This window comes from Pieris brassicae, chromosome 4 (assembly GCF_905147105.1).
Source record: "Pieris brassicae chromosome 4, ilPieBrab1.1, whole genome shotgun sequence".
Taxonomy (NCBI): Eukaryota; Metazoa; Arthropoda; class Insecta; order Lepidoptera; family Pieridae; genus Pieris; species Pieris brassicae.
In genome coordinates this window covers 4535176-4562423 of record NC_059668.1, presented here as the reverse complement: position 1 = coordinate 4562423, position 27248 = coordinate 4535176, and the positions used below count along the sequence as shown (strand labels likewise).

General features: G+C 35.1%; 3 protein-coding genes across 10 annotated transcripts; all 3 read right to left on the bottom strand.

Annotated features, from left to right (window-relative positions):
- Positions 1–813: 813 nt before the first annotated feature.
- Positions 814–13100, bottom strand: LOC123708690 (chromosome transmission fidelity protein 8 homolog). Its single transcript, XM_045659520.1, has 2 exons — positions 13003–13100; positions 814–1151 (listed from the first exon to the last, which is right to left on the bottom strand). The coding sequence occupies exons 1-2, from the start codon at positions 13020–13022 to the stop codon at positions 833–835; spliced, it is 339 nt and encodes a 112-aa protein (XP_045515476.1). The 5' UTR covers positions 13023–13100; the 3' UTR covers positions 814–832.
- Positions 1014–13112, bottom strand: LOC123708687 (general transcription and DNA repair factor IIH helicase subunit XPB). 5 transcript variants are annotated; one of them, XM_045659512.1, is made up of 17 exons: positions 13003–13110; positions 12295–12349; positions 12146–12211; positions 11645–11792; positions 11193–11333; positions 10493–10687; positions 9603–9751; positions 8813–8961; positions 7734–7900; positions 6632–6802; positions 5347–5567; positions 4224–4407; positions 3653–3996; positions 2837–2979; positions 2219–2302; positions 1342–1532; positions 1014–1151 (listed from the first exon to the last, which is right to left on the bottom strand). In XM_045659512.1, the coding sequence occupies exons 3-16, from the start codon at positions 12201–12203 to the stop codon at positions 1350–1352; spliced, it is 2337 nt and encodes a 778-aa protein (XP_045515468.1). In that variant the 5' UTR covers positions 12204–12211; positions 12295–12349; positions 13003–13110; the 3' UTR covers positions 1014–1151; positions 1342–1349. The 5 variants fall into 5 exon arrangements, with proteins under 5 accessions (XP_045515468.1, XP_045515472.1, XP_045515473.1 ...); XM_045659516.1 differs by lacking the exon at positions 13003–13110 and adding an exon at positions 12845–12940; XM_045659514.1 differs by lacking the exon at positions 1014–1151 and adding an exon at positions 1158–1269.
- A 2492-nt stretch (positions 13113–15604) lies between these two features.
- On the bottom strand, positions 15605–26896 carry LOC123708629. Of its 4 annotated transcripts, none has more exons than XM_045659431.1 (5): positions 26851–26896; positions 25759–25877; positions 20945–21045; positions 18534–18718; positions 15605–17997 (listed from the first exon to the last, which is right to left on the bottom strand). In XM_045659431.1, exons 1-5 carry the CDS (start codon positions 26882–26884, stop codon positions 17537–17539), a joined length of 900 nt encoding a protein of 299 aa, XP_045515387.1. In that variant the 5' UTR covers positions 26885–26896; the 3' UTR covers positions 15605–17536. The 4 variants fall into 4 exon arrangements, with proteins under 4 accessions (XP_045515387.1, XP_045515388.1, XP_045515390.1 ...); XM_045659433.1 differs by having other exon boundaries at positions 17590–17997; positions 18538–18718; XM_045659432.1 differs by lacking the exons at positions 25759–25877; positions 26851–26896 and adding an exon at positions 23854–24373 and having other exon boundaries at positions 20945–21062.
- Between the last annotated feature and the right edge of the window lie 352 nt (positions 26897–27248).

Below are 27248 nucleotides of genomic sequence, written 5' to 3'. Positions count from 1 at the left end.
TCTATATCTCAGGAATCCATACAACCCCATCACTCTCATCCTTAAATTAATCAAACTAAACATATACCAGCACCTAGCATTAGAAGGATATCTTTTCCTAAACTTCGAATTATAACCCCGAAGTCTTACCTCAGTAGATGTTACACCCTTATTCTGTTAGCCTTAGAGCTGACTTCATTATTTCTTTTCAACACATTTTGCTTCCTATAAAACAACATCCGCTCAAACCCTAGTTAGTTGTATCCTACTCCATATCTAAGGTTGCTCCAAATTCAAATTTTGTTTTTAAAAAAGCTATATTTATAACAGCACGATAGTCTACGATTAATATATAATGTAAAACTAGTGTCCTACAACCGTCAGTCTTAGATGTCTGTTTGTTGTTGATCTATTTCTTTGATATTTATTTTCTAATAGAATATCAATCAGGAGATAGCCCCAGATTTTTTTACACTTAGTTTACATTAGGCAAAGAAAAAATAATATTAGCCCATTGATGTTTACTATCTCCTGCGTGTTAATGAATTATATAGTTTTAATTATATGATTTATTTATTAAAGTTTACCATATCTGACATAGTACTTAATGATTAAAACCATATGATGCCGTGTATAGGCAAGGTAAGTCGCTAATTTTGTTAAAGCCCATTTACATACAAAAGCCCTTAGTGCATACAATACATTATGCGCAATAATTGTCCTTTAAGAATTGATAGCAACAGTTTACACGCGGTTCAATATTATTGCATGCAACAAGGACATTTGCACCGTGTCAGGCCTAAAGGTAAAAAGAGTTTTAATTAAAATAACAAATATATAAAAATAATTTATTTCAAATTCTATCAGCAACGTTTGATATAATAGGTTTCGGTCGCGACTTAAACAATAATTTCTTTTTAACTATAGCTTTAACTGCATATTCAACTTTGCCGTTATTTTCGTTTTTTTCAATAACTGCCATTGGCTGTTCTAGTTTCATCTCTTTTCCGTTCAAAACATGATGTCCTAAGATTAGTACGGGATGTTTGTTCCTATTAAAGAAATGCAAGTCCCCGACAACGGTTGGTCCAGATTGATCCTTCTTAATTTGTATGAGCCCTTGCACTTCGACTATGGCCCATTCGGGAACCCCAGACTCCGTCTCGGATTTACTGAAAAACACTACCATTATTGCGGGTCGGAACAACTTTGGCACGGGAAAGGCGAAAATTATTTAAAAAACGATTTCATTTTGTAATTAATTTATTAAATTTGTCTGATCATGGATATCTGAAACAAAAAGAAAAATTAAGTTCTGCCGAAGGCAATAAAAAGTTCACATTGTAGGCAAAAATAACAGACCTAGCAAATCAGTATCGGAACTTCTTAAAAAGCGGATGCTTATTATGCTGTCCACGGCGATGCTCCAGATACAGTGCATCATCAGCCCCAGCTAAAGAGGACAGAGGGGCTGCGCGACGTGACACGCCCCCACTTCCGCCTAGCCCGCCCTCCCTCTCTTCCTCACATTCTGTTTCAGATGCTGCTAATACCTACAATATATTCAATTTCGTGTTACTTCTTACCCTTCATTATTAATCGACCTCATATTTCATAAAGGTAGGAATTTATTAAGAATTCATGAATTTTCATGCTTTGAGCAATCAACTATGCTGTTTTATTTCAATTAATTAATAATTAAACGTTGTATGAGACAATACGCTGTGTGTGAGACTGTACGCGGCACCTACAATGGGCACGTGTAACAAACATTATTTTATCATATAAATTAGTAGTAAATTAAAGGGGCCTTCGGGCCGGATAGACTCGCAGTACTTAGACTCGATATATTATGAAAAAAAAGAGGACGAGGTTTCTCCTTTAGGTCTGAGAAAACCTACAACATCCTTCACCATATTAAATATTCATAAAAAATACAGCTTTTAGACCTTTGCCATTTAAATCTTACCGCAGGCTTATCTTTATCCAGAGACACTATAAGACACACAACTTGCTTCGGAGAATGAAGAAAACAAGGTATTTTATACACATTTCTGATTCTTACAGCAAATAATGTAATAAAAATATTTCTTTTTATTGTAAGTCAATGCTTCCGGATAATGATTTCAGAAAGTAATTTCAACTGTTCGCGGCCAGCCTTATATCGGGATACAAAAATATCTAAATAATTAAAGCTTTTAAAATTTAAATGTATGCCTAGTTAACAAATCATATATACCTGCTGTAGCAACATGCCTTGTTCCTCCCTGGTCCCATACATTAAATCGGGCTCCTGATCCATTCCCTTCAATTCCGTAATTACCTTTAATAGACAGTTAAAGTATGAGTAAAAAACATATTGTAAATTAACACTGTTTTTTTATTATTTGCGAATTTTTTTCTCTATTAAATTCTTATTATTTCAACCTTATCAAATATACAAAATTATTAATAAATTTGACGAGATACAAATCGAAGATCTGATAATAATAAGCAGCGACACTTAGAGCCTCAGTTTTATGTCTCTGATCAGTCATCAGTCTGTGTGCGGTGTCCTCACGATATTTTCCTTCAACGTACGAGCGAGTGTTAAATGCGCACATAGACAGAAAGCCACGACCTCAGAAAAGAGTCGCACGCTGAAGCCTCTAGGCCACCGTTCAAGCAATAAACACAAATTACGTACAAAAGATTCGTTAAAAATATCGTGCTATGTACATATTTTAATAATTTTACAGTCACGGGGTCACAAGACTGTTTTAATTTCTTTTTTCGTGGGTGACATAAAAAAGGTTGAGAAACGGTGCTCTAGACGAAAAAAATCCTGAAATTAAGCGTCCTCTTTTTTATTTCATACCTTATAACTGTATCCCTGATTGACAAGAAACCGTTGTCTTTTCCTACTGTATGCCATTTCCAGAGTATCTTGCGAGACTAATGTATAGAAGAACGCGTTGTATTCCTCTGCGATCGCGCCTTTCTTAGCTCTTAGGATACGACCTGGAAATATAATAAATTATGTCTTCTAGTTATATTTTTAATTGACGTCAGGATTAAAATGGAATGGATGGGAAATTTAATCTACGAAAACAATATATATATATATATATTGTATTTATTTATACAATAAATGATCTTAATACAAAGGAAGTTAGTTTAGGTGAAGGAGTATAAGTTCTTATAATCGAATATGTATTAAATGACGATAAAGTCTGGTTAGCATAATTTTTAATTTTTTTCCATATTATTGAAATGATTTCCATATTCTGTCACGTATTTGTAGTTATTTCTATTTAAAAAGCAAATGATGTATTCAAAATTATTATCATCTTTAACTACCCGAACGTGTTAACATAAAATATGGCATTTAGTCTAACATCGTATACAATTTTATAATCTGGGCTTATATTATTTTTAATTTATTACTTTGCATTGTTCGGAATCGTCTTAATATAATCAGCAAGAATTGGTACAAATATACCGTAAAAGAACTATTTTTTTATATTCGGGATAGTAAATGATTTTTACGAATTTTGATTGTATATCAAATTACCATCTCATAAATGTGATGCCCAAATTTATCTAGAAATATGCTTTGACAGGTCTTAAAACCAGATTTAAGTCTAATTAACATTCTAGAATACAAGTTTTATCTCGTATTCGTTGTACATACCTAACCGCTGTGCTTCTTGCCGTCTCGAACCTCCGTGTGAAGAAATTTGTATAAGAACATTGGCTTCGGGGAGATCAAAACTCGTGTCGGCAACTTTGCTCACAAATATCGTATTAACCTTTGGGTTAAACTTGAAGTTCTGTAGGATTTGTATTCTTTCGTTCTGCGATGTGGGTCCATAAATGTACGGCTTGTTCATTTTCACCGAATAATGCCGTAACGCGAAGACGTTATCTGAGAAAACTATTGTTTTGTCCCCGCGTCGTTCGTGGTAGCGTACAAGGAATTGGCACGCTCGGAATTTTGACGGATTCATTACGTAGAGTAGCATTTTTTTGTTGATTCTGAAATTATTTTTATTAAAATAAAACATTTATTTCCTTAGCATTCGAAGGCGGTATAACGACATTGTGTCAAAACTGTATAAGTAAAGTTGATTATAACATTATTTTCAACGTAATAAGACTGTAACATGCTCAAACGCAGGAACAAGTTCTATAATTTAAATTGATACGCAGAGATTTTATTTTAATTTAATGTACACACATATGAAAGACTTGAAAATACTAACTTCTGCACGAGATACTCCCGGTAGAACTCAGGTGTCATAGGGCACCAGACTTCTGCACATTGGACACGAGCGATGAAGCCAGCCGCCTGCAGTTCCAGCCAATTGGCTTCATACAACTTAGGCCCGATTAAGAAGTTCAGATCTGCTATTTTGTCGTCCTCACGGAGGAGGGTCGCGGTTAGACCTGGAAATTACAATTTATTACTATATAGACGTCTTTTTTTCTCAATTACATTTGCCAAGAAATTAATTATTATTGACAAAATATATAAAGAAAATCTAGTAATACTCCGCACGCCATAAGTAAAACCTTTCAAATATTAATAACTTTAACAAATGAGTACGATCTGTCCGTGCAATTACATAACAATTAGCGCGAACAATATGCAAATATTTATCGTTGTACAATAGACAAAAAGGAAAAACTTTAGCACGAATGCATGGTTTGTGCAGCTCTTTAGATAATCTTTATACAAATGGTAAAGAAAATTTATGAGTTCGAATACTTGTTGCAACTATAGTAAAAGTCGTGCTAAGCTAGACTATGAGTTGAACGTATATTAATTAATTTATGTGCCATGTAAAAATATATAAATAAAAGGCTTGTATAAATGTAAGTATAGTACGTAACTTATGACGTCATCGTTATATATATATATATATATATAATTAGTTTATAGTTTATTTAACATTTGTATTATTTATCTAAAATAGTTGACTAAAGAGAAATAAAGCACAGAAAGCGTATAAACAATATAAATGGAAGCCTATTGGGGCACAGCCGGATTCGAACCTACGATCTCCGTTACACACGCTCAGCCATCCAGTCCATCGTTTCTCACTCATTTTTATGTCGCGACACACAAAAAGCCAAAAAGTTAAGTGAAACAGTCATGCGGCCACGTCACAGTAAAATTGCAATTACATGTACATTTTTAACGAATCCTTTATGGAGTTTGTATTAATTATTTTTCAGACTGCGACCCCCTTTTAAAACAAACTTGACCACCCGCTAGAGAAACGATGCACTTCGATGCTGGTCTAACACTAGGTACTAAACATTACGAATGATTTTCGGCATCATTCCCTATCTTGCGCAAAATATAGTAATAGATATAGTTACCTAATTTAGCGTGCGAGTGTACGATAGTGAGAACTCTTCGGAACATCTTAGCGGGTATAGTGTGGACCTCATCCAGCACCACCAAACCCCATTCTTGTGCTTGGAGCCACTTCATCGTCTGCTCCGCTTCCCATGATCGTCTCTGTCCATGGGTGATCATAGAGTAGGTCGTTATTAGGATACCAGCGCCCATGGGCTTGTCTTTGGCTTCTGACGTGAATCTAAAGTTTCCTTTTAATTAGTATAAAAGCGATACCGATCAGTTGTCTCAAGTGCGAATAAAAACTATTTTTAAATATAAATAGGGTTTGGTTTGGACTCAGTTTCCAAACTTAGACTCTCAATAGGTCCCTTGTGCGTAAAACACGGTTAATAGACCAGTTTATCAATATCAATATAGGAGGAAATAAACCATGCATCGGCTTCTTGTTTTTTTATAGAACGGGGCAAATAGCGATACCGCACACGGACACTCAATGACAGAGGACTCGCGAGTGCGTTGCCGGCCTTTTAAGAATTGGTAAGCTCTTTTCTAGAAGGAGGTTCAGGAATACTACAGTGGGCAGCCGGTTCCAGATAATGGTGGTAAGCGAATTGTGGTAGACGTGGAAAGACGGACGTCGAGATTAATGTTTTATAAAAACCGGCTTTCAGATATTTTGAACTACTAACTGACGTGAGACTTATCTTAAATTATCGTGATTTATGTGTCTTTTTACTTTCTATTTTTAATGTATCATCTTTTTTGTTTAGTTTTGTCTTAATAAATGTGTATAACATGTATGTTTGCACTACTTTGCCTATCTTATGTAATTTAATACATTTTTTATTTTTTCTTTACTCACAGTGGTTTTGATTTAATTATGTTCAATTTTTTTAAATATTGTAGTGAAATGAAGTGTAAATAAATAAATAATAAAAGTACGAATATTGTTGTGACCAAGTACAGTAAATGCCGCCATCTTAACTTTTACCGGTGCGTTCAGGGAACGCGAGACAATACTGATTGAGTATTTGAGTCGAATATTGCGACGTTGAGAGGTTGGACCGAGTTGAGTCTAAATAGATTCTGATTAAAAGTGTGATTGATTTCCTGAATTCGCTTCTCTTTATAATTTAAGCAAAAACTATTATTTGTTAGTTAAACGGAATCAATCTAAATAAATTATTGTACGATACTTATACGTGTCTTTTGTGCTGGCACTTAACCCAAATTACGTCCACCAAGTCCGGTAATGAGTGAACATATTTTTCCTACATATATATTTCTGTATATAGTATATACCTGCAAATGGTGCTATCGTCAGCCGTAGACCAGCATTTGAACTGCTGTTTCCACTGTTCGACGGAGACACCGGAATTGCACAAGACAAGAGCTCTTTTGCGGACCGTACACACTGCTGTTACGCCTACTAAAGACTTTCCAGCACCGCACGGGAGTACTATTACCCCGGACCTTTAAATAAAAAAAAACTACATTATTATATGGTAGCAACAATTGCTGTTCCCGACACAAGTGACATCCCTGGGTGACCAGATACGTGGTTCATATATACGCGAAAAAATACAAAACAGTTAATGGCAACAGTTTAAAAAAATTCAACATTTTATATAAACTAAATTAATTTTATTATAAGTCTTTAAAGCTAAACAAGATTTATATATGTATATGAAAATAAAGAAACTATTTAAGATGTTATATATAGACCATAAACGTTTGTATATTACATTAAAACAACCGACGGAGGAAGTTATCAATTCGACTTGTATTCAATATTGAATAAACCGAGTAAGAACACGTTCATTGAGAACAATTTTACAAAAACTATGAACAATGCTTGACTGGTGAGCAATTTGGGAGTCGAAATAAATAAAAAAAATCTCTCGCGTAATAGTTTGTCGGTGGTATAGTGAGGATTTTAAAAATAAAAGTGTGTTTTTTTAATCAAGTCTAACATAAACCCTTTTAGATTTGTTTATTAAATAAAATATAATTATAGAATCATTATTACTATACTTGATGTACAACATAATAAGAATTCTAAAATATTAAGGATTGATAAAAAAAACAATGGCGCTACCTTTTTTTTAATCTGGGGCCTCAGATAGCTGTATCTGTTTCATGATCATTTGTATATCGAATAGGGGAGTAGGTGATCAGCCGTCTGTGCCTGACACACGCCGTCGACTTGTCGGTCTTAGGCAAGCCGGTTTCCTCACGATGTTTTCCTTTACCGTTCGAGCGAATGTTAAATGCGCACATAGAAAGGAAATCCATTGTTGCACAGCCGGGGATCTAACCTACGACCTCAGGGATGAGAGTCGCACGCTGAAGCCATTAGGCCAACACTGCTCATTCACTATATATAGTTAATTTAATGGCGTACCTCGCACGTCCATTTCCGAACATTTTTCTCAAGCTCTTTTCTTGATATGGCCTCAGAACAGCTGTGGGTTTAAGGTCAATATTGATGTCGGGATTGACTGCATCGTTTCGGAAATCGTATTCAGCTAACAGGGGATACTCCAGTTCGATACATCGTTTTTGTATCACCTGTAAAGTGGTTTTAAATATGTTCAATCCTGGTAATAGCGATTAGGAACTTGAGAGAATATACGGTCTATTGAGTATAACACGGAACACATTCATTTTTCGGAAATAAAAAAAGGTTGTTAATTTTTAAGATGGACGACTTTTTGATAGAAGGTTATCAATTTGTCTAAATTCACGGTGATGAATTGAATGATTTTTAATACGTGTTAACACGTACTGATGACAAAATCATCAAGCATCTCTCTCTTTAATCGGCGGCTCATGTCTGTGCGTCATGGTCAGCAACGAAGCATATAGAGCGGACTATCTTTTTCCACCGGTTTCTGTCTAGCGCCTCTCTTATGACAGTGTACAGTTCTGAGGACGGTGAGTCTTTCACTTGATCAGTCCATCTGGTTGGTGAACGGCCACGTGATCTTTTGCCTTCTGTGCTACCAACCACGATCAGTTTCTCCAACTTCTCATCTTTTCTGCGCATTGTATGGCCGAAATAAGATACGATTCGCTGTAGGCATTCGGTAGATAGGCGAGTCCGTATGCGGAGTTGGGTCATGTATTGGTACGCTTTGCAGTCCACGGTATTCTGAGCATTCGCCGCCAGCACCACATCACAAAGGCATCGATCCTTTGCGTTTCTCAAGCCAAGATCATCCACCTTTCTGCTCCGTACAAGAAGATGGTGATAACTAGAGCCCGTATCAGTCTAATAAGGATAATTGTACGAAAAAGTGTTTGTTGGTAAATTTTGGTAACTTCTGGAACTCACTTGGCGTCGGGAGAGATAAGTTTTATATGAAAAATTCCCTGAATATCTTTACACATAACCTTGTTCTACTAGCTGGTTGTTGGGGTCGTGATTTAACGGTTTCATCATTTATGTTATCATTTTTTTTAATGTTTAAAGGAATTTACCTCAATTTTATCGGGATCGACTTCAAAGGCGACCGCCGCGTTTGCCGTTATGTCCGTAGCTTCTTCGTCGTCATCATCCTTATCTAACTGTTGATAGAACTGGCTGATGTCTTCAGGTACACTGCCGTTTGCTGCTGCTGGCTTCTCATCTATAACAATATAATAAATTTATGAAAAAAAATCAACAATCCATACCGCACACTAGGGACAAATATTAAATTCGGATATAAAATTCGAAATTGTAAAGAGTTTTATTACATACCGTTTGAATCTTTTCTTTTATGTATTACAATAGGCAAACGGGCAGGAGGCTCACCTGATGTTAAGTGATACCGCCGCCCATGGAAACTTTCATTGCCAGAAGGCTCGTAAGTGCGTTGCCGGCCTTTCAAGAATTGATAAATCTAAGACAATATTATACATCCATATTGTTACACCCAGGGCTTGGGTTTGATAGCAGGTAAACATTATTTCGTGGTAGATACCTTTAACATTAACTTGGACAATAAATCAACAGAATAAAGAATGTGTCCCGTAACTGGGATAATTACCAGTATGATCTTTAAGACCCTAAGCTGATTTAAACGCATTAAATAATATTAAATACGTTATTACTCACTTTTCAAATATGTTACGTAATTAGTCAATATATCCTATAATTATAATTTTATTATATATATTATATTAATTATTCATTGGGTACCTAGGGGTCATCCAATCATTACGTAAGCGACGGCAATATATCATTGTCAGGCTTACAAAGTTTTAATATAAACGAATAGGGTTTTACCAGGTTTTTCAGTAGCCGTGGTCGGTTTGTTCGGTAGCACAGACGACATGAGCTCATCATCACCATCTCTGCGTAGCCGGCATTGTTGCACCACAGGATCCTTTAACAACTTCTGGAGTACCTCTACGTGCTTGCTTTCGACTAAATACCTGCATTATATAAATATATAATATAATATATACATTGTAAACTCTATATAACGACTCTGAAGGGACTGTGCGTTTTATGACGTTATAGAAGGTGTCGTTAAATGGACAAAAGAAAAACGTATAAATAATCCATGACTCCTACTTATTTGTCATGGTCAACAACAGTCTACACGTGAAGCAATCCCAATTTGTAAACAAAAGAAAGAATTTCTTAGAAAGCTTGTATGCATGATGCCGATAGTCGAGTTTATTGCGGGCTAGGATAATAAAGCGACAAAAGAACGTACACAGCTAATAATTTTAGCAACATAAAAAGTAATTTATTACTCAATTGTTATTGTTATTGAGAGTGGGTGTAATGTTATGTATAGCGTATCATTGTACGGAAGAAAAGCTTAACCAACCAAAGGCAATTGATTTAGACGTTTTAAATTTAAAAAAGGGGGGACGTCGTTAATCTACGGACGTTACATCGTGTTTACACTGTATATAAAATGCAACTAACAAGATATCTGTAAATGTCAAATGGATCCTAAATGAAAAAGATTAGTTATTATAATGTACACATTATTGAATTACAGACATAAATCATTTGTCACTATGTACGCGTTAACGAGTTAGAAAACTGTATGTTGTATAATATTTGTTACCTTCTCTAGTATAAGTCTAATAAATGTTGAGTCGATTTTGATTTACCACTTATAGTCTTAAGTACTTTACGAGGTAATTAGAATATCTTACCTGTTTTGTTTAAGAACAAGTTTGACTTTGCCATAGGATAATGTGCATAGTTTGATAAATTCCATGATTCCAGCAGGCACTGCACATTTGCTGAGCCGCTGTAGGTATTCTATGATGTCATTGGTCTGCAAACCCACCGATACAGCTGCATATAAACTGTATGCAGTCAGCTTGTATTCATGAATCAGTTGGGGTCTGTAATAAGTTGAAAGGTCTTAAAATGTATAAAAGTTTTTCCAATTAGTTTTTTTTGTATTGCTTGAATGGTTAGTAGTAGTAATAAATACTGAAAACAATTTCGGTTAATATGAAAACACAGACTTTGTTACTTTTTTAATATCGGTAAGGCAACAGTTGCAGTAGCTCTACTGCAACTGTGGATTAAGTATTAAGTGGGGTATTGTGTTATTAAAAACAGATTTGTAAAATAAATAGTGGTAGTCAAAGCGGCAACTCTAAATCTAGTACATATAATCTATTCAACATAATTAATATATAATTACAGTTATAACAAACATTCTCCACTCTAATATAGTAGCATATAACCACCTACTCCACTCTAATATATATAGCATAGTTTTAAAAGGTAGCAATAAAGACTGAGGGATACTAATGTCCCGAAATCTTATTTTATATCAAAATATCAATGCCATATACTTTTTTAAATGGAAAGCAGTGCTTTTTTTAAATCAAAACTTACCTGCATACAGGTTCAGCTATTGCAATTAAAAAGTCATGGGCATGCTTGTAGACAGGCGAAAATGCTTCTAAAAATATGTGGCCATTTGGTGCTACCCAAAGGGGACGACTTGCATTATCCGACTTCAATTCCATTTGACTCCTAAAATGGTAGAAATTAGAAAAACTAAATTTGCAACATCAATAATAGTAATAAATAGTACAACCTTTATAGGTCTGGGCCTCAGATTTATGTATGTGTTTCATGATCAATGTAATAGGCAAGTAGGTAATCAGCTTCCTATGCCTAACACTTACCGTCAACATTTTGGGAAAGCCGTTTACCTCACCGTTTGAGCGTACGTTAAATTTGAGAAGTTGGGGATCAAACCTACAACCATAGGGATGAGAGTCGCACGCTGAGGCCACTTGGCCAACACTTCTCACAATCTATAGTAATTTTATCAGTGTTACCTGTAGTCTTTGGCTCCAAACTCATCTTCTGGTACTTGGTCATTCTTCTCAGCATCCTGCGTAGCAGCCACAGGTACACCAGTATTTTCAGTGATATCATCATCAACTAAATCTATTGTTATCTCCTCTTCAATTTTTTTCTTTTTACCTTAAAATTTGCCAATAATGTTCTTAAAAATGTGAAGTCTGGTAGTCCACGTGGACTTCGTAGCAAGGCTGAAATTTTCTTTGGAATCTGAGCAGACATTTAGGTGCTATTTCCTCTTTTTTATTCTATGTATGCAGTTTTTCTTGAACATTTGTAATTAATCCATTACACATAGTGCTAAACTTAAATAGCTTAGTTGCAGCAGTGCAAGTTTTAATGGAAACTAAAAAGTGGTTAGTTAAACAAGTCAACATTATTGATAAGTATGGTCATATTAATAACATAGATCAGTAAACAAACTGACACTATGGCCCTGGAAGTTAAACCTTAATTAATTGTAAAATATTATTCACCTGATCTCTCTCCTGAAGGCTTAGAATCATACTTTTTCATTTTCTTTGGTGGACCCATGTTTGAATCTAAAAACAAATCATTAACAGAACCACACTTTATAGTAAATAGAGCAATGTCCTTACCTTGATACTTTGTAATGTTTACTTACATTTCTATATTCTTGTTAAAAATCCTTTAAAATTCAGAAGGTTCTTAACAAACTTCTGCAACAAGTTATGTGAACTGAATATGAGAGATAAAAAGCAGTATTTTGCAATAAATTGCAATAGTTATCTTAAGATAACTATTCGAGCTGCATAATCATTTTTGTTAATTCATTCTGCTTCTAAGTAAAATCACGATGCCAAAGATATTTTTTTCTTATATCCAATGAAACTAGTATTTTTAATATAAATTAAAATCATGGAACTACTTACCGCCCAAACCCCAACAGGGCTATAGGCATGATCACCATTAATGAAGTTTGTATATTATTAAAACCGATTTTACGCCAAATTAAGATTGCAATTGTAATAAACAATAAATGTTATGCAAGCACAAATTGATAAGTTTATACCATATCATAATACACAACAACTTAATGAAAAATTACCGTGAATTTCTCAAAATTCTCAAAAAAAATATATTTTGGATCCAATCAGACTAAGTTTAAATTTTTGCAAGTCATGTAAATAACAGTAGAAATATTGAAGAATTACCTTGTTCGGTCGGAACAAATGGTAACATGTATTAAGAATGTTTGTAGTAGAAATAATACATATTTAGCCACTTTTAGGTATATATAAAATTAGGATTAGTGAAATATGTTCCTTTGTATTATATCTTCTTATATTTATATTTTTAAAGTTATTCTTACCAATCTATATAAATTTGCATTATTTTTTAATTCCTTTTTATTTCTCTTATATTTTTGTTTATAAAATATAAATTATGATGAATATACATCAACAACACCTCTTCACTGAGTACTGAGCAGTGATGAATGAGCACAGATCAAGTGGCAACTGGTATGTAATAAGTATAGAATATACTACTTTCAATATATAAAAATGTACTCTATGGATAGTACTAGAACATGGGACAACGTAATATTTCGACAGTCGAACCCCACTAACCCCAAAGAAATTTGTATGAAAATGGTCACATGATAAAGCATGCGCTAATGTAATTTTAATACAAATTTGTTTAGCGTCAGTTAGTTCTCGTCAGAGTATTTTATTAATGGTACTGACTCTCAATATTAACAGCTAAAATTGCCATAGAAATAACATGACATTATCTATTAGTACATCTACATATTATATGTACCTAGTCTTGCCATAAATACTGAAACAAAGAAAAAAAATATTTTTCTATTGTAAATAACATTTATTATTTTTACAGTATATTAGGTGAATTCATATTTTTTTAAATAAATAATTAAAAATATAAAAAGCTTATTCGAAGTGGTATCCATTGGCTACAATATAGTCGTTTAAACGTTGAGACCAGATATCAATAGAAGCACGCACTCTTTCCATGGGAAAATTCTTCACTGCGTATGGATTGTATTAGGGACTCCAAATTACCATGGCTTTTAGATACTCAAGCAAGCTATACTCTTAAACTGACCATAAATCATAATCTAGCGGATTAAGATCGGGTCTAAACTACGGTGAGTCTTCAGCTCTGATGAAATCCGAAACATTCGCTTCCAACCAAGACTGCGTAGACCAAGCTTTATGACTCGTTGCCGAGTCTTGCTGTAAGGACCATTGTTGGTTATTGTGTTGTTAAGGGTCTTCATTTCCTTCTCTTGATACGCTTCGCACTCCTTCGCACGGACTTCAGTGACGGGTGCCACATTTCCAACCTCGCCAATTTTAAGACTTGAAGAGCAGCAAATATGGACTACTACCCCAAATTTAATACGGAAGCACTGAGAGATGACGCGCTGAAAGAGCTCTATTCGAGCAAACTGGAAGACCTACTTCCTGCAGTCAACATACAACATAACTGCCCAACAATAATCTGGCAACAGTGCAGTGAAACAATTCAAACCGCAGCCTCTGAAATATTGATATGAGAAAGACGGAATGAAGGAAGAATTGGTTCAACGCAGAGTGTAGAGCTGCGTCTGAACGTCAAAGAACTCTCGAAACAACAGAGCCCGTTATAGAGAGGCCAGAGAGAAAATGAATGAGAGAAGTAAGCATTATAGAAAGTCTGCACAAAGTAAAGGCCCTCCGACTTTTCTACAATAAAGTGAACTTTCGGAGAACAGAATTCAAACCTAGGACAACTGCGTGCCGTAACAGAGATGGTGAAATTGTAAATGATCGATGGTACTGAAAAGATGGGCTGCTACTATTACTACCAATGCAAACGTTATACCTGACCAAGATGAATTGACACTTGACACTAATCGGACAGATGACGAATTCTTACCAACGGCTGAAGAAACTTCTTTTGCTATACAATGTCTTAAGAACCAAAGGATGCGATGATATATACCATCAGAAATCTTATAACAGGTTGGGGCCATACCTTTTTCGTGTCCTCCACACGCTTATAGAGAGGGTGGATTGATGAGACTATGCCAGAACTCGGGAGTAATCATACCCTTACATAAGAAAGATGACATTTTGGACCGCCTTAATTACAGAAACATCGCGCTACTTAATACCGCATATAAGTTTCTATGGCCTATCAGTAAATGTGGATAACAACAAACATCATCCATCTCATAAATCACAACAGACTCAAGTGGCTGGGACGTGGGCACCGAATGGCGAACGCGACACCGCCGCCATACATATTATAATTATACCTTCGAGGCGTTGCTGCAGCACTGGTGCCACGGTGGAACTCGTACTCGTAAATAACGTAATATTTCATGTTTTCCATTTTATAAATAGAGTTCCGCAAAGAAAAATAAACTAAATGCACGAGTAAATAGCTGAAAGAAAATACTCTGGTATTCCTAACCAAAGAGGAGTTATTTGAGATCAGTGGCCAGTACGAAAAAACGTCAATTTCATAGGACTTACTATATCCGAATTTGTTAAATGATTTGACATTTACGGCTAAGATATTATGATATTATAATTATGATTATATAATTTTTAAATTACAGGGGGGCACTAAGTTATGAAATTTATAAAAAATACACTAAGTGTCCAGGGTTAAAGTTTAAGAGTATTAATTCCAATAATAAATACAATAAATTCCAATGACGTCATCAATTTGCGCCTCGGGTCTTTCAAATATTTAAGCCGTAAAATCTACGAACCACGGGTTAACAGTGAGTTTCAGTTAGAGGTTCTCAGGTTTCAATTTCGCATGTCTAACTCTAGTGTAATATATTCTATGTTATATATTGTTGAATTTTATGTTGGAAGTTTATTCACGTCAAGTATAGTTGTTTAAAGCACCTTCATAGGAATTAATTAAAATAAAATTTCATATTAATTACTGGTAGGTCATAATTTAATGCATTTTTATTAATAATAATTTGCTTTTGCTTCACTTATTTATATATGACAAATGGAATATTGTTCGTTATCTAGATTAATAACTATTCTGACAAACTATTTTAAACAACTTTTATATTAATTTATATGCTATGCATTTGTACAAGGATTGCTTTTTCTACCACGCCTTATAAATTATGACTATGAAAATAGGTATCTACACAGTACATACAATTACGAAGACACGCTCAAAGATTCATAAATTTCCAATTACAATAAGCTATGAACATAAATTTTAATTAAATTGGACTTATTTGGGCCATAAAAATTAATTTATTGCACTTATCACCAGTCAACTACCTATGAGATGTTATGTATATATTATGAACAAATTCTTAAGACCCAAAACATTTTATTAAACTTACATTACGGAACACAATTAATTTGTAGATATAATTAAACAATCTAAATTGACAGTTTAAGTTAGAGTAGGTATCTCATAATAACCAACTAGTTAGTGAAAATTAAGTCTAGCCACCACACACTAAACAAGTTCCAAATACATAAAGTCATTCGCAAATATGTCACTATAAAATTTACAGTGTCAGAGCGGCCATAAACTGGCAACATGTGATACTGCTCACACGCAGCATACAATGTACAATTTTGTTATATTTATATTTTTCGGTGACATATCTTGATGTGACTTTTTTAAATTTAACAAACTAATTTTTAATAAATAAATTTCAGTCTGTGTGTGGTGCCAATATTGCCCATAGTTGGCAACATTTGTATCTGTAATTTTGTTTCAGGTATTTTTTTGTCAAACGAATCCATGAGCATCATGGATTATTTTCGTTTGCAGTTTGACGAATACAAACAATAAATAATTTTTCCAATGTACCTAACATTAATACATTTGACTATTGCTGTGAAAAAGCATAGCACCATAAACTTACATAACATTCGGACCAGCAAGCGGGGTGAAAAACACTTCATGAAATTGCATTGCAATTTGACGCTGCGGACACCAGTCAAATAAATACATACATACTTTACAATATTTATATTAACATGCATGTATAAGGAACTAACCTCTAGGTTAAATTTCCTGCTATTTCCTTCGAATACATGCATGCATATAAACATTGCTCTTATAACTAATTCAACCATCATTAAACAATGACTGATTGTCGTCTAATGCAATCTGCATTGATAACAATACTCACTATCAGTTATTATTGTCAGTACATTAGTGGCGAAGGGACATGCAGACGTGAGCATCGGACAGATGAACGAAGCAAGTACAGTACGTTGCGAAACAATTGAACATAAATATGGAATGTAGCAAACACTCAATTGAAGTGACCGCCATTGTGACGTCGGTCACCATTATTCTAGTATTAAATAAGACAAAATATTTACAATAAAATAGTCAACTATGCTTTGTAAAGTAATATTCCTTGCCGTTACTGTACTGATATGCATTATAATTTTATACACCTTTATCGTTACAAATAAATATAAAAGTTGTTTAATCAGAGTTTAGCTGCTGGAGAGAAATAAACATAGGTTACTTATACGCGTTACTGTACATTGCAAGACGATTAGCGTACATTTGACTGACCTTCAAAATATACTATATCATCAAAGGTTACATTTCAAAGATTCATTAAATATTATATAATTTTAATTGTTTCTATTTGAATTAATTTTATCTAAGACAACATAGTATTATCATTTAATGTAGATTTTAAAGTGTTATATTTTTATTATATTTCAGTCTTAGTTTTTAGAAAACTCAAAGACAGCGCGAGGAACACGGACGCACACTTCACGTTACCCACACCTCCCACACCTTCGACACGAACGGCGGGCGGTGAGACCTCGTCGTTTCATAAAATTTCAACAGAAACAATCATTCCTACGTCTAACCGATTAAAGTACGAAGACTAGTCGCTCTCCCGGCGTCGTCTCCGTCGGCGCCGCGGGACTCCGTCGGCCGGCCCAGCGCCGCCCCCAAATAAATAAATTAGCAAGTCTATAATACTCCGGGACGCGAGCGCCCGCCGGCGAGTCTGGTCGTCCCGATAATGGAATGTAAGCGTGATATGGTAGAGAGGTGCACAGGTGCGGCGACGTCACGCGTCGGGCGGCGGTGACGGCGCGGAACGACGCGGCACCATCACGCACGGTGGCGGAGCGGCCGACGGCAGCAGCGACGCCGGCCGTGCACCCATGCGCACCCACCAGCGTGTGGCTTTCTGCAGCAGCCCGTCCTTCTTGCCCGCTCCGCGCCGTCCGCCTACCGGCTCCGCCGCGCCCACCGCCCATTCGGGTACGTCGCTCACGCACTTGTTCGGCGGCGGCTGGAAGCTGCTTCTCGTCAGCTCGGCTTGCTGGAACACCACAAGCCATAGTTAAATAAATGGACAATTATCGGTGTCTGTCAAGGCTTATCGTTAAAAACTGTTTCGTCGTAATATCAAAGGAAAAAGATATCATATCTATGTCTGAATAGTTATCGTCGGGACTTTCTACAACGGATACCAAAATATATAATGTTTCTTTTAAATCTCAGTAGGTTTTGCGAGAAATTAAACAAAGAAAGGTCAGCTTTGTATTCACTTTCCTTATAGTAGTTAATAAGTTCAATATTTATTATAACACTAAATTCTCCGCCATATTCTGTCAAAAACATGTATATTACTGTATAATGCATACTGTATAATAGGCATAATGTACATAAACTGTATATTATGCCAAACCATAATTATTCTTTAGATAGCTATATATAACAATCGGAACAATAGTCGCGGAAGAGTTATGTATTTTTTGCAGAATTTTTAAACTGCATGCAAATATAATCGACTTTTATATATATATATATATATACTAAGACGATACAAGCTACAATAATAGTAAATGTACTTACGGACCTGATAAGGGACTCGTAATTGTAGGTGTGCGTCCTGACCGTACTCGCCGTCCGGCAGCTGTATGCTGGGAGGCAGGCCAAGCCGTTCCGCTGCTGCGGCAGACCGCGCGCGCGTCTCCTGCTCCACCATCTCTTGCAGACGACCAACCATCGCCTGCAACCTCTGCTGTTTCTCCCATTCCCTGAAATGAATGATTTTTATTATAATATGGACAATATTAAATTGAAACGCGGTTATTATCATTTTCATAGAAAAAAATATTTTATTATAGTATAAGAACGACACATTTCTTAACCACAGTCAATGCTTAAATTGTTAAGGTTTTATAACGATATTCATAGCCTATTTCTATTGACTAATTACGCGTGAAATTTATATCTACTAGACTGAATAATGTGTTTTGTTAATAAACTCAACTCAAAATAACTTTATTCATATAGGTAAAAAAGTACACTTATGAACGTCAGAAAAGAAGTTAAATTATAAATTTATATTTACTACCACTTCGCAAGTCATATTCTTTGGCTTGCTCTTTTTTCCATAACATCTGCAATTAACATACTACAAATAGCTGTTTAGTAGTCCTATGCCTGATCGATTGGACTTTACTAATAATGAATTCGAAAATAATATTAAGAATATTTTAGAATGAATTATTATATTAGGGTCATGTACGTTTTTGTAATTTGATTATTGATTTGAACAATGGTTAATATTATTTTGTCTGAATGTATGCATGCTGTCCATTTGATGGAAGTACTGAGGTGTCTTGTATATAAATCATACATTAGTTTTGGTAAAACTTTGTCATTAAAACTATGACATTGCAAATTTAGTTATTTTAATTTATATATCATAAACTGGTGATGATAATAGCAAGATATGATGCATGACATTATATCTATCCATTATAATCAACGATGATTTCGAAAATATATATATTTGTCCGCAAAATTGAATAAATGATAATGTATAAACTGCATAAGCGCACTCGCTTATCTACTATATGCCGACAACGAATGTAGGCCATACAATGCGCAGAGGCCATGAAAAGAAGGCAAAAGATTACCAACGTGGCTGTTTACCATCCGCATGGACCATCAGAAGAGAAAGAATGAGGCCTATTTAAATATAACCTTATCGCAAACGTTTTGACCAATATCGTAGACTACTCTACTACTACAGTAGTAACGTGGTTCCGAAGATAAAGGGGAAACAAAGTTTTTGACTTTAGCGTGTTATAGCTTATCAAAATTTCCTTAACTGTATAAGATTTTGTGTTCGCAAAGTAATCATAATCGTACGAAATTTCTAACAAACCCTGCAATGAGATACCGGGCGAATTGCACATTGTGTTATTGCATTCTAATATGAAAAAATAACAATTGTTTCTTCTTTGATTACGTGGCTTCAGCGTTCGACTCTTAACCCTGAGAATGGCTGGTTCGAAATAAGCCCTCATGGACTTTCTGTCTATATGAACATTTAACACTATGAGGAACACATCGTGAGGAAACCGGTATACCTTAGACCAAAAAAGTCGACTTCGTGTGTCAGGATCAGAAGGCTGACTACCTACCCGTTAGAAAAAATAAATGATCACAGAACACATACAGAAATATGAGGCCACTGGGTTTTTTTTTGATTTAGCAATGTATAGTAACATCTACAAACTACGACTTCAACATTTATTATATAACCATATGATATAAGGAATTATTAGCTACTACATTATTTAAAGTATTTCTTTTGTTTCAATGTATCGTTATACCCTGAAAGAGGGTTAAGTTAATCGTTTGAAAGGGGGTTTGTTAATCGGTATTCACTTTTGTTTTCGGCATTGGGGGATGAAGATCAAGGGGATTGATCTGCTTTGAGTGGCCATTCAACGGTTCATTTGATCGTGATGCCCCAGTCAATATAGTGCTATTGTATCGAGTACAAAGCTAGACTTATATTTGAGTAATTTTTCTACTTTCATAAGTGTTCAAAATTGACCTGAATTAAATATATGTATATCTACTTCGACTTGCCCCGGCTTCGCTCAGGTAACCGTGACCCGTAAACGTAGAAAAATGATTTACCTAAATTATTCTATATAATGGAGATTATTGTAAACTTTTCTCTAAAATTCAATCATATATCTCTCAACGTTAAGGCAGCGTTTTCAAAAAACGTTTTCGTTCAGCCGTTTTTTTCTCCGTCTTACTTTGCAAATCTGACAAACACGATAATTTCTTTCACGAATTTCATATATACTGTGATATATATAGGTTTTAGAGGAGCCAATACAAAAAGATTTTAAAAGAAGTTGGGGGAATGTAGAGGCATGGTGCCGATATAATAAGATTCTGGTGGTAAATCAGGTTGAAGCATATTGACCTTAGGACTACAAAGGTATACTTACAATGAGGAATGATGGTGCCTGAGTTCGTGACGAAGACGCGTCCCCCCCGGCGCGCCCAACCGCTCCATGCCCGCGCACCCCGGCACTTGTACCGAGAGCATCTGTAAATCACAACACACTGCTCTCACTTATGTGGTCCTATGTAAGCTTGAACTTACACTTTATAAGACACATATTTAACAAAAAACATTGTCACTAACAAATACACTTTCGTACACATATACGTACGGTATCATAAATAATGTATAATGGCTACAAAAAAGGAGTTTTATAATAGTATATTTCCAGCTAAATGTCTAGGTTTCTGTTATATTTTTTAAACCCCTCCCGAATGCTTCAGTTTGCTGGGTTTTTAGGTTTCGGACAGGGCTTTCTAGCATTAGTAACATTGTCTCGGCTTTATGATGCTAGACATGTCCACTATCCAGTGACATAATTTACCCAGGTAGGTAAAATTAGAATCTAAAGACGTGATCTACTATTAAATGGTGACAAAATGTAAATTTCCAGAAAACTAGTTTAATAGACCTTGAAATCAAATGCAAGTTAAATTAGGTTTTAGATATGGGACGACGAAAATGTTTCGACGCTTTTGTAATTTGAAGCTAATGAAAAATGGGAGGGAAATGTTACTTGGTACATTCATACGACACTATTTATTATTAGCTTATTGGTAGATATAGTTAGGATATTGCTCTCAGGCGTGGATACTGCCATTGACCCAATTCGTGTCTACCTACTAATTATTAATTGAATTATTTACATTTAAAAAATTACGCTCAATGATTTCAAGTTTCGTAAGTGGTGTTTGGTAAAGCGTGTGACTGTCTACTGTGCGTTCAGTTCATGACTGTGAACCAATAGATTTCTTTTAATGTGTAATGTATAGTTGTGCAAATATCGTGCCGAAACCGGCATGTCATATAAATAGACGACATGTAAGAAAAAAATCTTAATGAAACGGATCTACAGCCACGACCCATATAGAGGTAGCCACTGTATTATTATTATTCGGTTGTTTATGTCAAATCTTTCTAAGTGTATGGATGTAAAAATAGTCAAGAAACAAAAAATTAACAAAACGATATTTTATTTTACGAGAAATAATGTTTCTTCATTCAGAACAAAATGAAGATATAAGGTGAAAGTGATTCTGTTTATTTTATAAACTTCGGGTACATTATTATGCCTCGACTCGTAATACGTTTGCGTATTTGAGTTCTAAGAAATGCTACAACTTACAATAAGTATTAAAAGTGAATAAAATTACGATAGCCTATTTGTAAACACATTATTTACCTACTTATGGATAAGAAAAAAATGCTAAGAAAATGTACTTGCAAATTAAATAGTGGTTATATTGAGAAATATGACATGCTTGATGGACCACAATGAAAATTACAAAAATATAGCCAGACAACAAAATAATCAGCCCACAAATAGACGATTATTTAGACATACTCTTTGACCGAAGAAAATTTGAATAAATGTTATATATGCAGTGGATATTTTTTTTAATATTAAGGTGGTTAGATTATAAGTTCTATATCCGCAAAACATGTCGAAGTAATCCGTACCTATTTACATCTAATGTAATTATGAGGATAGCGATTTAGAAAATATTTGTTTTACATATCGTTTTAGTATATTATATTTTAGAATATTATTCTTGTTCTTACAGTATGCCTAAAACCAAAATCATATTTCGAGAAGAAATTTTGATGTAAAGTATTGAAGTTTCCGACATTGCCACTTTCATTAATAGACTCCAGATGATCGAGCAGCGCACCTATGTGGTGCGAGCTATTCGAAGACATACGAAACAATTGGTTTTTATCATTCAGCCTAATCTGCCTAAAAATAATGATAATTTATATACAAATAAAATGCTGTTATTCAAATTACGAAACCAATGCTTACAAAGTGCATATTTTCAAGTGCATCATTGTTTGTATGCATTATGTGTATCTTAGAGATGATACATTTGTTTTAGGAGGCATAATTCAAATTATTTCATCTTAGTATTTTTCTTTAAAATGAATAAGAATATTTGCGTATTTTTGCCCTGCGTTTATATTTTTGCTAAAGCTTGATTTTTCTACTAACAGATCAGTGTATGAAATAATCTTAATTGCCTACTAAAGATAAGGCAGAACGTTCGTTAATATAGAACTGGGCTAGCGAAAAAAAAACCCGTGCATACATTTATATGTAGAGCATAAGTCGTTTTTACGTCTGTATTTATGACAAAGCTTTAAATAAGGAAGAAAGAAAGTTGGTGTGTGAAGATCGTGTTGTTAAATTGATTTGAGTTAGAAATATAAATTACCTAGTTATGAAAACGTAGTTGAATGAACGTGTTTTTGAGTAGAAATTACTTTTTTCTTCCGACATATTTAAAAGGTATACTTTTAGTATCTTAAAGATTAAAGTTATTAGGAATAGTGTAAAACATTTTTTCTAATTTACATAGGTAGTAAGTATTGGAAACAAAATTTTAGATTATATCGAATTATTAATACAACTGATATTATCGAGTTGGCATGTCACGACTATCGCAAGAGGTGATTACGGAACTGTCTGTCATGAAAATTTATTTAAATTCACACAAACAACGTCTGGGCGTGACGTCGCTATCGCCGCGGCTCTTATCACTTGGCACGCTCCCGCCGTCTCGCGGCCGTTCCACTGAGATCGGACTCGAGTCTCACTCGCTACACTACAAACATTATTCTCTCTTTGCTTTCTTTATTCTTTTAATAATTTACAATACGTTTTGATTGCTTACACTTTCGTTAAGCTAGCTCTGTTTACTCCGGATGGCTAACAACAAACACGAAAAAGATTAAACAATAAGCTTTAAGATTGTTGTCTACATCGTATGTATAGTTTACGTGCTATAAACTTACTATTTGAGTCAGTGCTGTCCACAATGCCGTGTTTTCTATCGATGGCAGAACTGTGTATATTTCAACTTCTATGACCCTCGAGTCACTTGTAAGCGAATCGATTACACTATCATGTTTAACTTGCTCGCTGGTTGCAACACTATCACACACATTACAACTTATCTTGTAAGACCTTAGAATATTTTAAACAAAACAATCATAGGGCAATACACGGAGATTACAACACCCTTAAAGCACTTTACAATAATTAACTAACATTCACTAATAAATAATATATCGTTTTTGAATGTAATAACACTATAAAAATAAATAATTTGTAAAACAAAGATAACATGTAATATCCACTATCGCGAATTTTGTAACAGAGTTTCTATGAACTCTTTTTTTCATATTGGCAGTAATACGGCTGCCATCGAGCGAGTCTTGTTGTTCAATGACGCGGACGCGACCGCGGCGCGGCGCGGTGTTCGCAGTCGCGTAGTGGGGCGAACGGGCGGGCGACGCGGGTGCACCGGCTGCCCCGATGTCGCCGCACACACTCGCATCGACCTCGTCTTACAAACACCTCTACACGTACACGCCGTCTGCTTGTAGTGGTGTGCTCAATTGGAAGCCGAGATGATACGACGGATCTACTAGTGTGCGTGGTACTAGACGACAGTGAGTGTAGCATATGTGTACGTATGGGGTAGCACACGAGTGAATAAAGCTCGATTGCTACCGGCGCGTTTATGTATGCGCACCTATAATAATGTAATAGTAAGCGATGACGCGTTTTGTCGGCTCGTGAGACGAGACGGTTGGCATTGCTCAATGATTGAGCTGTACTCGGGAGTTAAGAATTAAACGTAACAAACAAAATCCTAAGATGTAGTTAAAAAAATACTTGTTTTTTACTCTAGTTACTCCTTTTCATTATGAATAAAAGGCTTAACGCAATTTACAACTAAAACGTGAGATCAAAGATTTGAAAATATGTAGTACATATATATATATATTATATATAAATTAAATAACGTCATTATGACTCATGCGCTTATCACTGAAAATTCAGCTCAATTCGTCATCAACACTTTTTTTAAATATATCCTGTTTCTATTTTTCTTGTTTCGCGTTTTACGATTTTTACGCGATCGGGGTTTCTTATATCGTAGTTAAACATTAAAAATGACCAGTACAAAATTAATTAAAACCATTAAAACAAGAATGTCTTTTAATTTCCAGTCAGGTCGATATTCAGTCATAAAGTTTAAAAGGTGAAGTAAAAAATGTCACGTGTCAATGTAGCCTTTGGAAGTTACTTGCAAGTTTTCTTTTTACCTTTTTAATTTTTTTCCTTTTGTTAAGGTAACGTCAACAATTTAGTGGTTAATTATTTCCCTGTGGAATTAGAAAATTAATACCCATTAGAATTTGCTCCCACAATTACGTGCAACACTTAATTACCATATATGTATATTGTATATGTATCTGCCAAGTTTTTATAGTGAATATATCCTAAAAACCGCGAGGAATTTTCTTCAAATTATGTGAGTAAAAGTCGGTAGGTAAGTTACATTGTTTTCTGTTATAACAATACAACGTATTAATTATATATTTATAAAAGACGGAATAGAATATAGTAGAAGTGTAATATAGAGAATATAATAGAAATTCTAAGGGTAACTATGACTCCCGTATGACATAATTCAATACGTTTTTGATATACGGGAATTTCGAATCTTTTAAAACTGAAGTAGGCTTGAGTACCGTTCTTCGATGCAAAAATAATCCCATGCACAAACCGAATAAAATTTTCCAGAGGTCACTTTGAAGATAATCTTACAACATCTAAAGTAATTTCATTTCAATGTATCTCGATTTTACTTTAAAACAATATTCCATATATAATGGTAGCGTACTTACGGGGTTGGCTGTGGTATATGTGTTTCCAGCGAGACGCCGGCGTAGCAGCGGATGTGCCAGCGCACCTGCGGCGCACAGCAACACTGCGCCGCCGATACATGCGCCCGCCCACCACCACCCTGGAACGATCAGACAACCCTCTTCACAATCTATAAGCGACTGTAGTTTCTATTCTCCTTCCGAAACCTAAGGCCATAACACAAATAATACGAAAAATTAAACAGTTATCGTTAAAGAAACGATAGGCTTATGTATGAAGAACCCGATACAATATCCACTCGGATAAATCAATACAAATTGTTTAGTTTTTGTTACCCTTTAAATAATGGACGGTCTGTGCTGTCTTTTAAGACCCATAAACAATGTACATATTTACAGAGAAATTCTTCGAAAGGTGGTGTTCCAAGCAAGGTGATTTCTAGTTGAAGATATATATACGTAGTAATTTGACGTTATACAAATATTTTAGTATTATTCTGCTAAGCCAAAAGTTAGATATTCGCTTACTGTAGGACTATCACAGAGTTTCGAGCATTCACCTACAATAGTAATTTTATTTAAAGATCATGCATACTTCTGTTACAATACAAATAGGATTACACGTGTTTATACTATTAAACTGAAACGACCTCTGGGAGGTGACGGCTAAAATAAGGAAGAGTGAGGCCACGTGCTTCTAGTTATCCACCGTAATTGAAAAAGTGACCTAAATGGAACACTCTTAATATCTAAATTCAAATGAAATTATTCTGATATATTGGTTAAAGCTAATAGAATTATTCAAAACGTTAAAAACTTATCAGGTAACAAGCAAAACTACATTATTTACAAAGTGCCGAGATCTATCAATTATTATAAAGGATGCAGGCATTCTATCTTTAGTGGATGTTATTTATGAATTTCTCAATAGGTGGGAGTAATAAAATTTCTCCTTTGAGAACCTGTAAAAACCAAGCCACGTCATTCATGAGAGTGTGTCAACGGGACGGCAAATATTTTAATGTATTTTGATATTAAGGTCATTTTATATGTTACATTCATTTATCTTCCCATTTAATATTTCTTGTATTATATGTATTATGTATAACAAACCGAAGTTCTGACTGGACGCATGCTGTTTCACCATTTCCTCCTCGTTCAGTCGTTCCCCAGCTCTTGAAAATTACGAGTATGTACATCCCAGTTGACCTAGATGTAAGTAAAGCGGAGCGGTCAAGGGTCGCCCTAGGGCCAAAACATTCTGCACGGACGCACATACTTAACAAAAATTCGACATTGTTCGCCCAAGAATGCACAGCGCGGTTATTTTTAGTAGTTAGAAGAGCGCGGGGGCGGCGGCGACGTCTGGTGTCGGTCTGCCGGGGCCTGCCACCGATCACCGAAATAACTTCTCCAGCTGGCGTTACCTGGCCACGTGGTGATCTTGCTCATGCTGCTTGTCCATACCTGTCTTCTCAGGTAGGTATACTTTACGGAAAGAAACTTTGGTT

What these genes read in the sequence shown, in the direction of transcription:
- LOC123708687 (XM_045659517.1), bottom strand. Translation starts at nt 12,203, where the DNA reads ATGGGTCCACCAAAGAAAATGAAAAAGTATGATTCTAAGCCTTCAGGA. An exon ending in TTCGGAAATGGACGTGCGAG is followed by an intron (nt 6,803 to 7,733) that starts GTACGCCATTAA and finishes TTTTATTTAAAG; the next exon opens with GTCCGGGGTAATAGTACTCC. An exon ending in CGGGAGTATCTCGTGCAGAA is followed by an intron (nt 3,997 to 4,223) that starts GTTAGTATTTTC and finishes AAATAATTTCAG; the next exon opens with AATCAACAAAAAAATGCTAC.
- LOC123708629 (XM_045659431.1), bottom strand. Translation starts at nt 26,884, where the DNA reads ATGGTGAAACAGCATGCGTCCAGTCAGAACTTCG. An exon ending in CATATACCACAGCCAACCCC is followed by an intron (nt 21,046 to 25,758) that starts GTAAGTACGCTA and finishes TGTGATTTACAG; the next exon opens with ATGCTCTCGGTACAAGTGCC. An exon ending in AGGCACCATCATTCCTCATT is followed by an intron (nt 18,719 to 20,944) that starts GTAAGTATACCT and finishes CATTCATTTCAG; the next exon opens with GGAATGGGAGAAACAGCAGA.
- LOC123708690 (XM_045659520.1), bottom strand. Translation starts at nt 13,022, where the DNA reads ATGCAAATTTATATAGATTG. An exon ending in ATGCAAATTTATATAGATTG is followed by an intron (nt 1,152 to 13,002) that starts GTAAGAATAACT and finishes AGTGTTTTTCAG; the next exon opens with TAAATCCGAGACGGAGTCTG.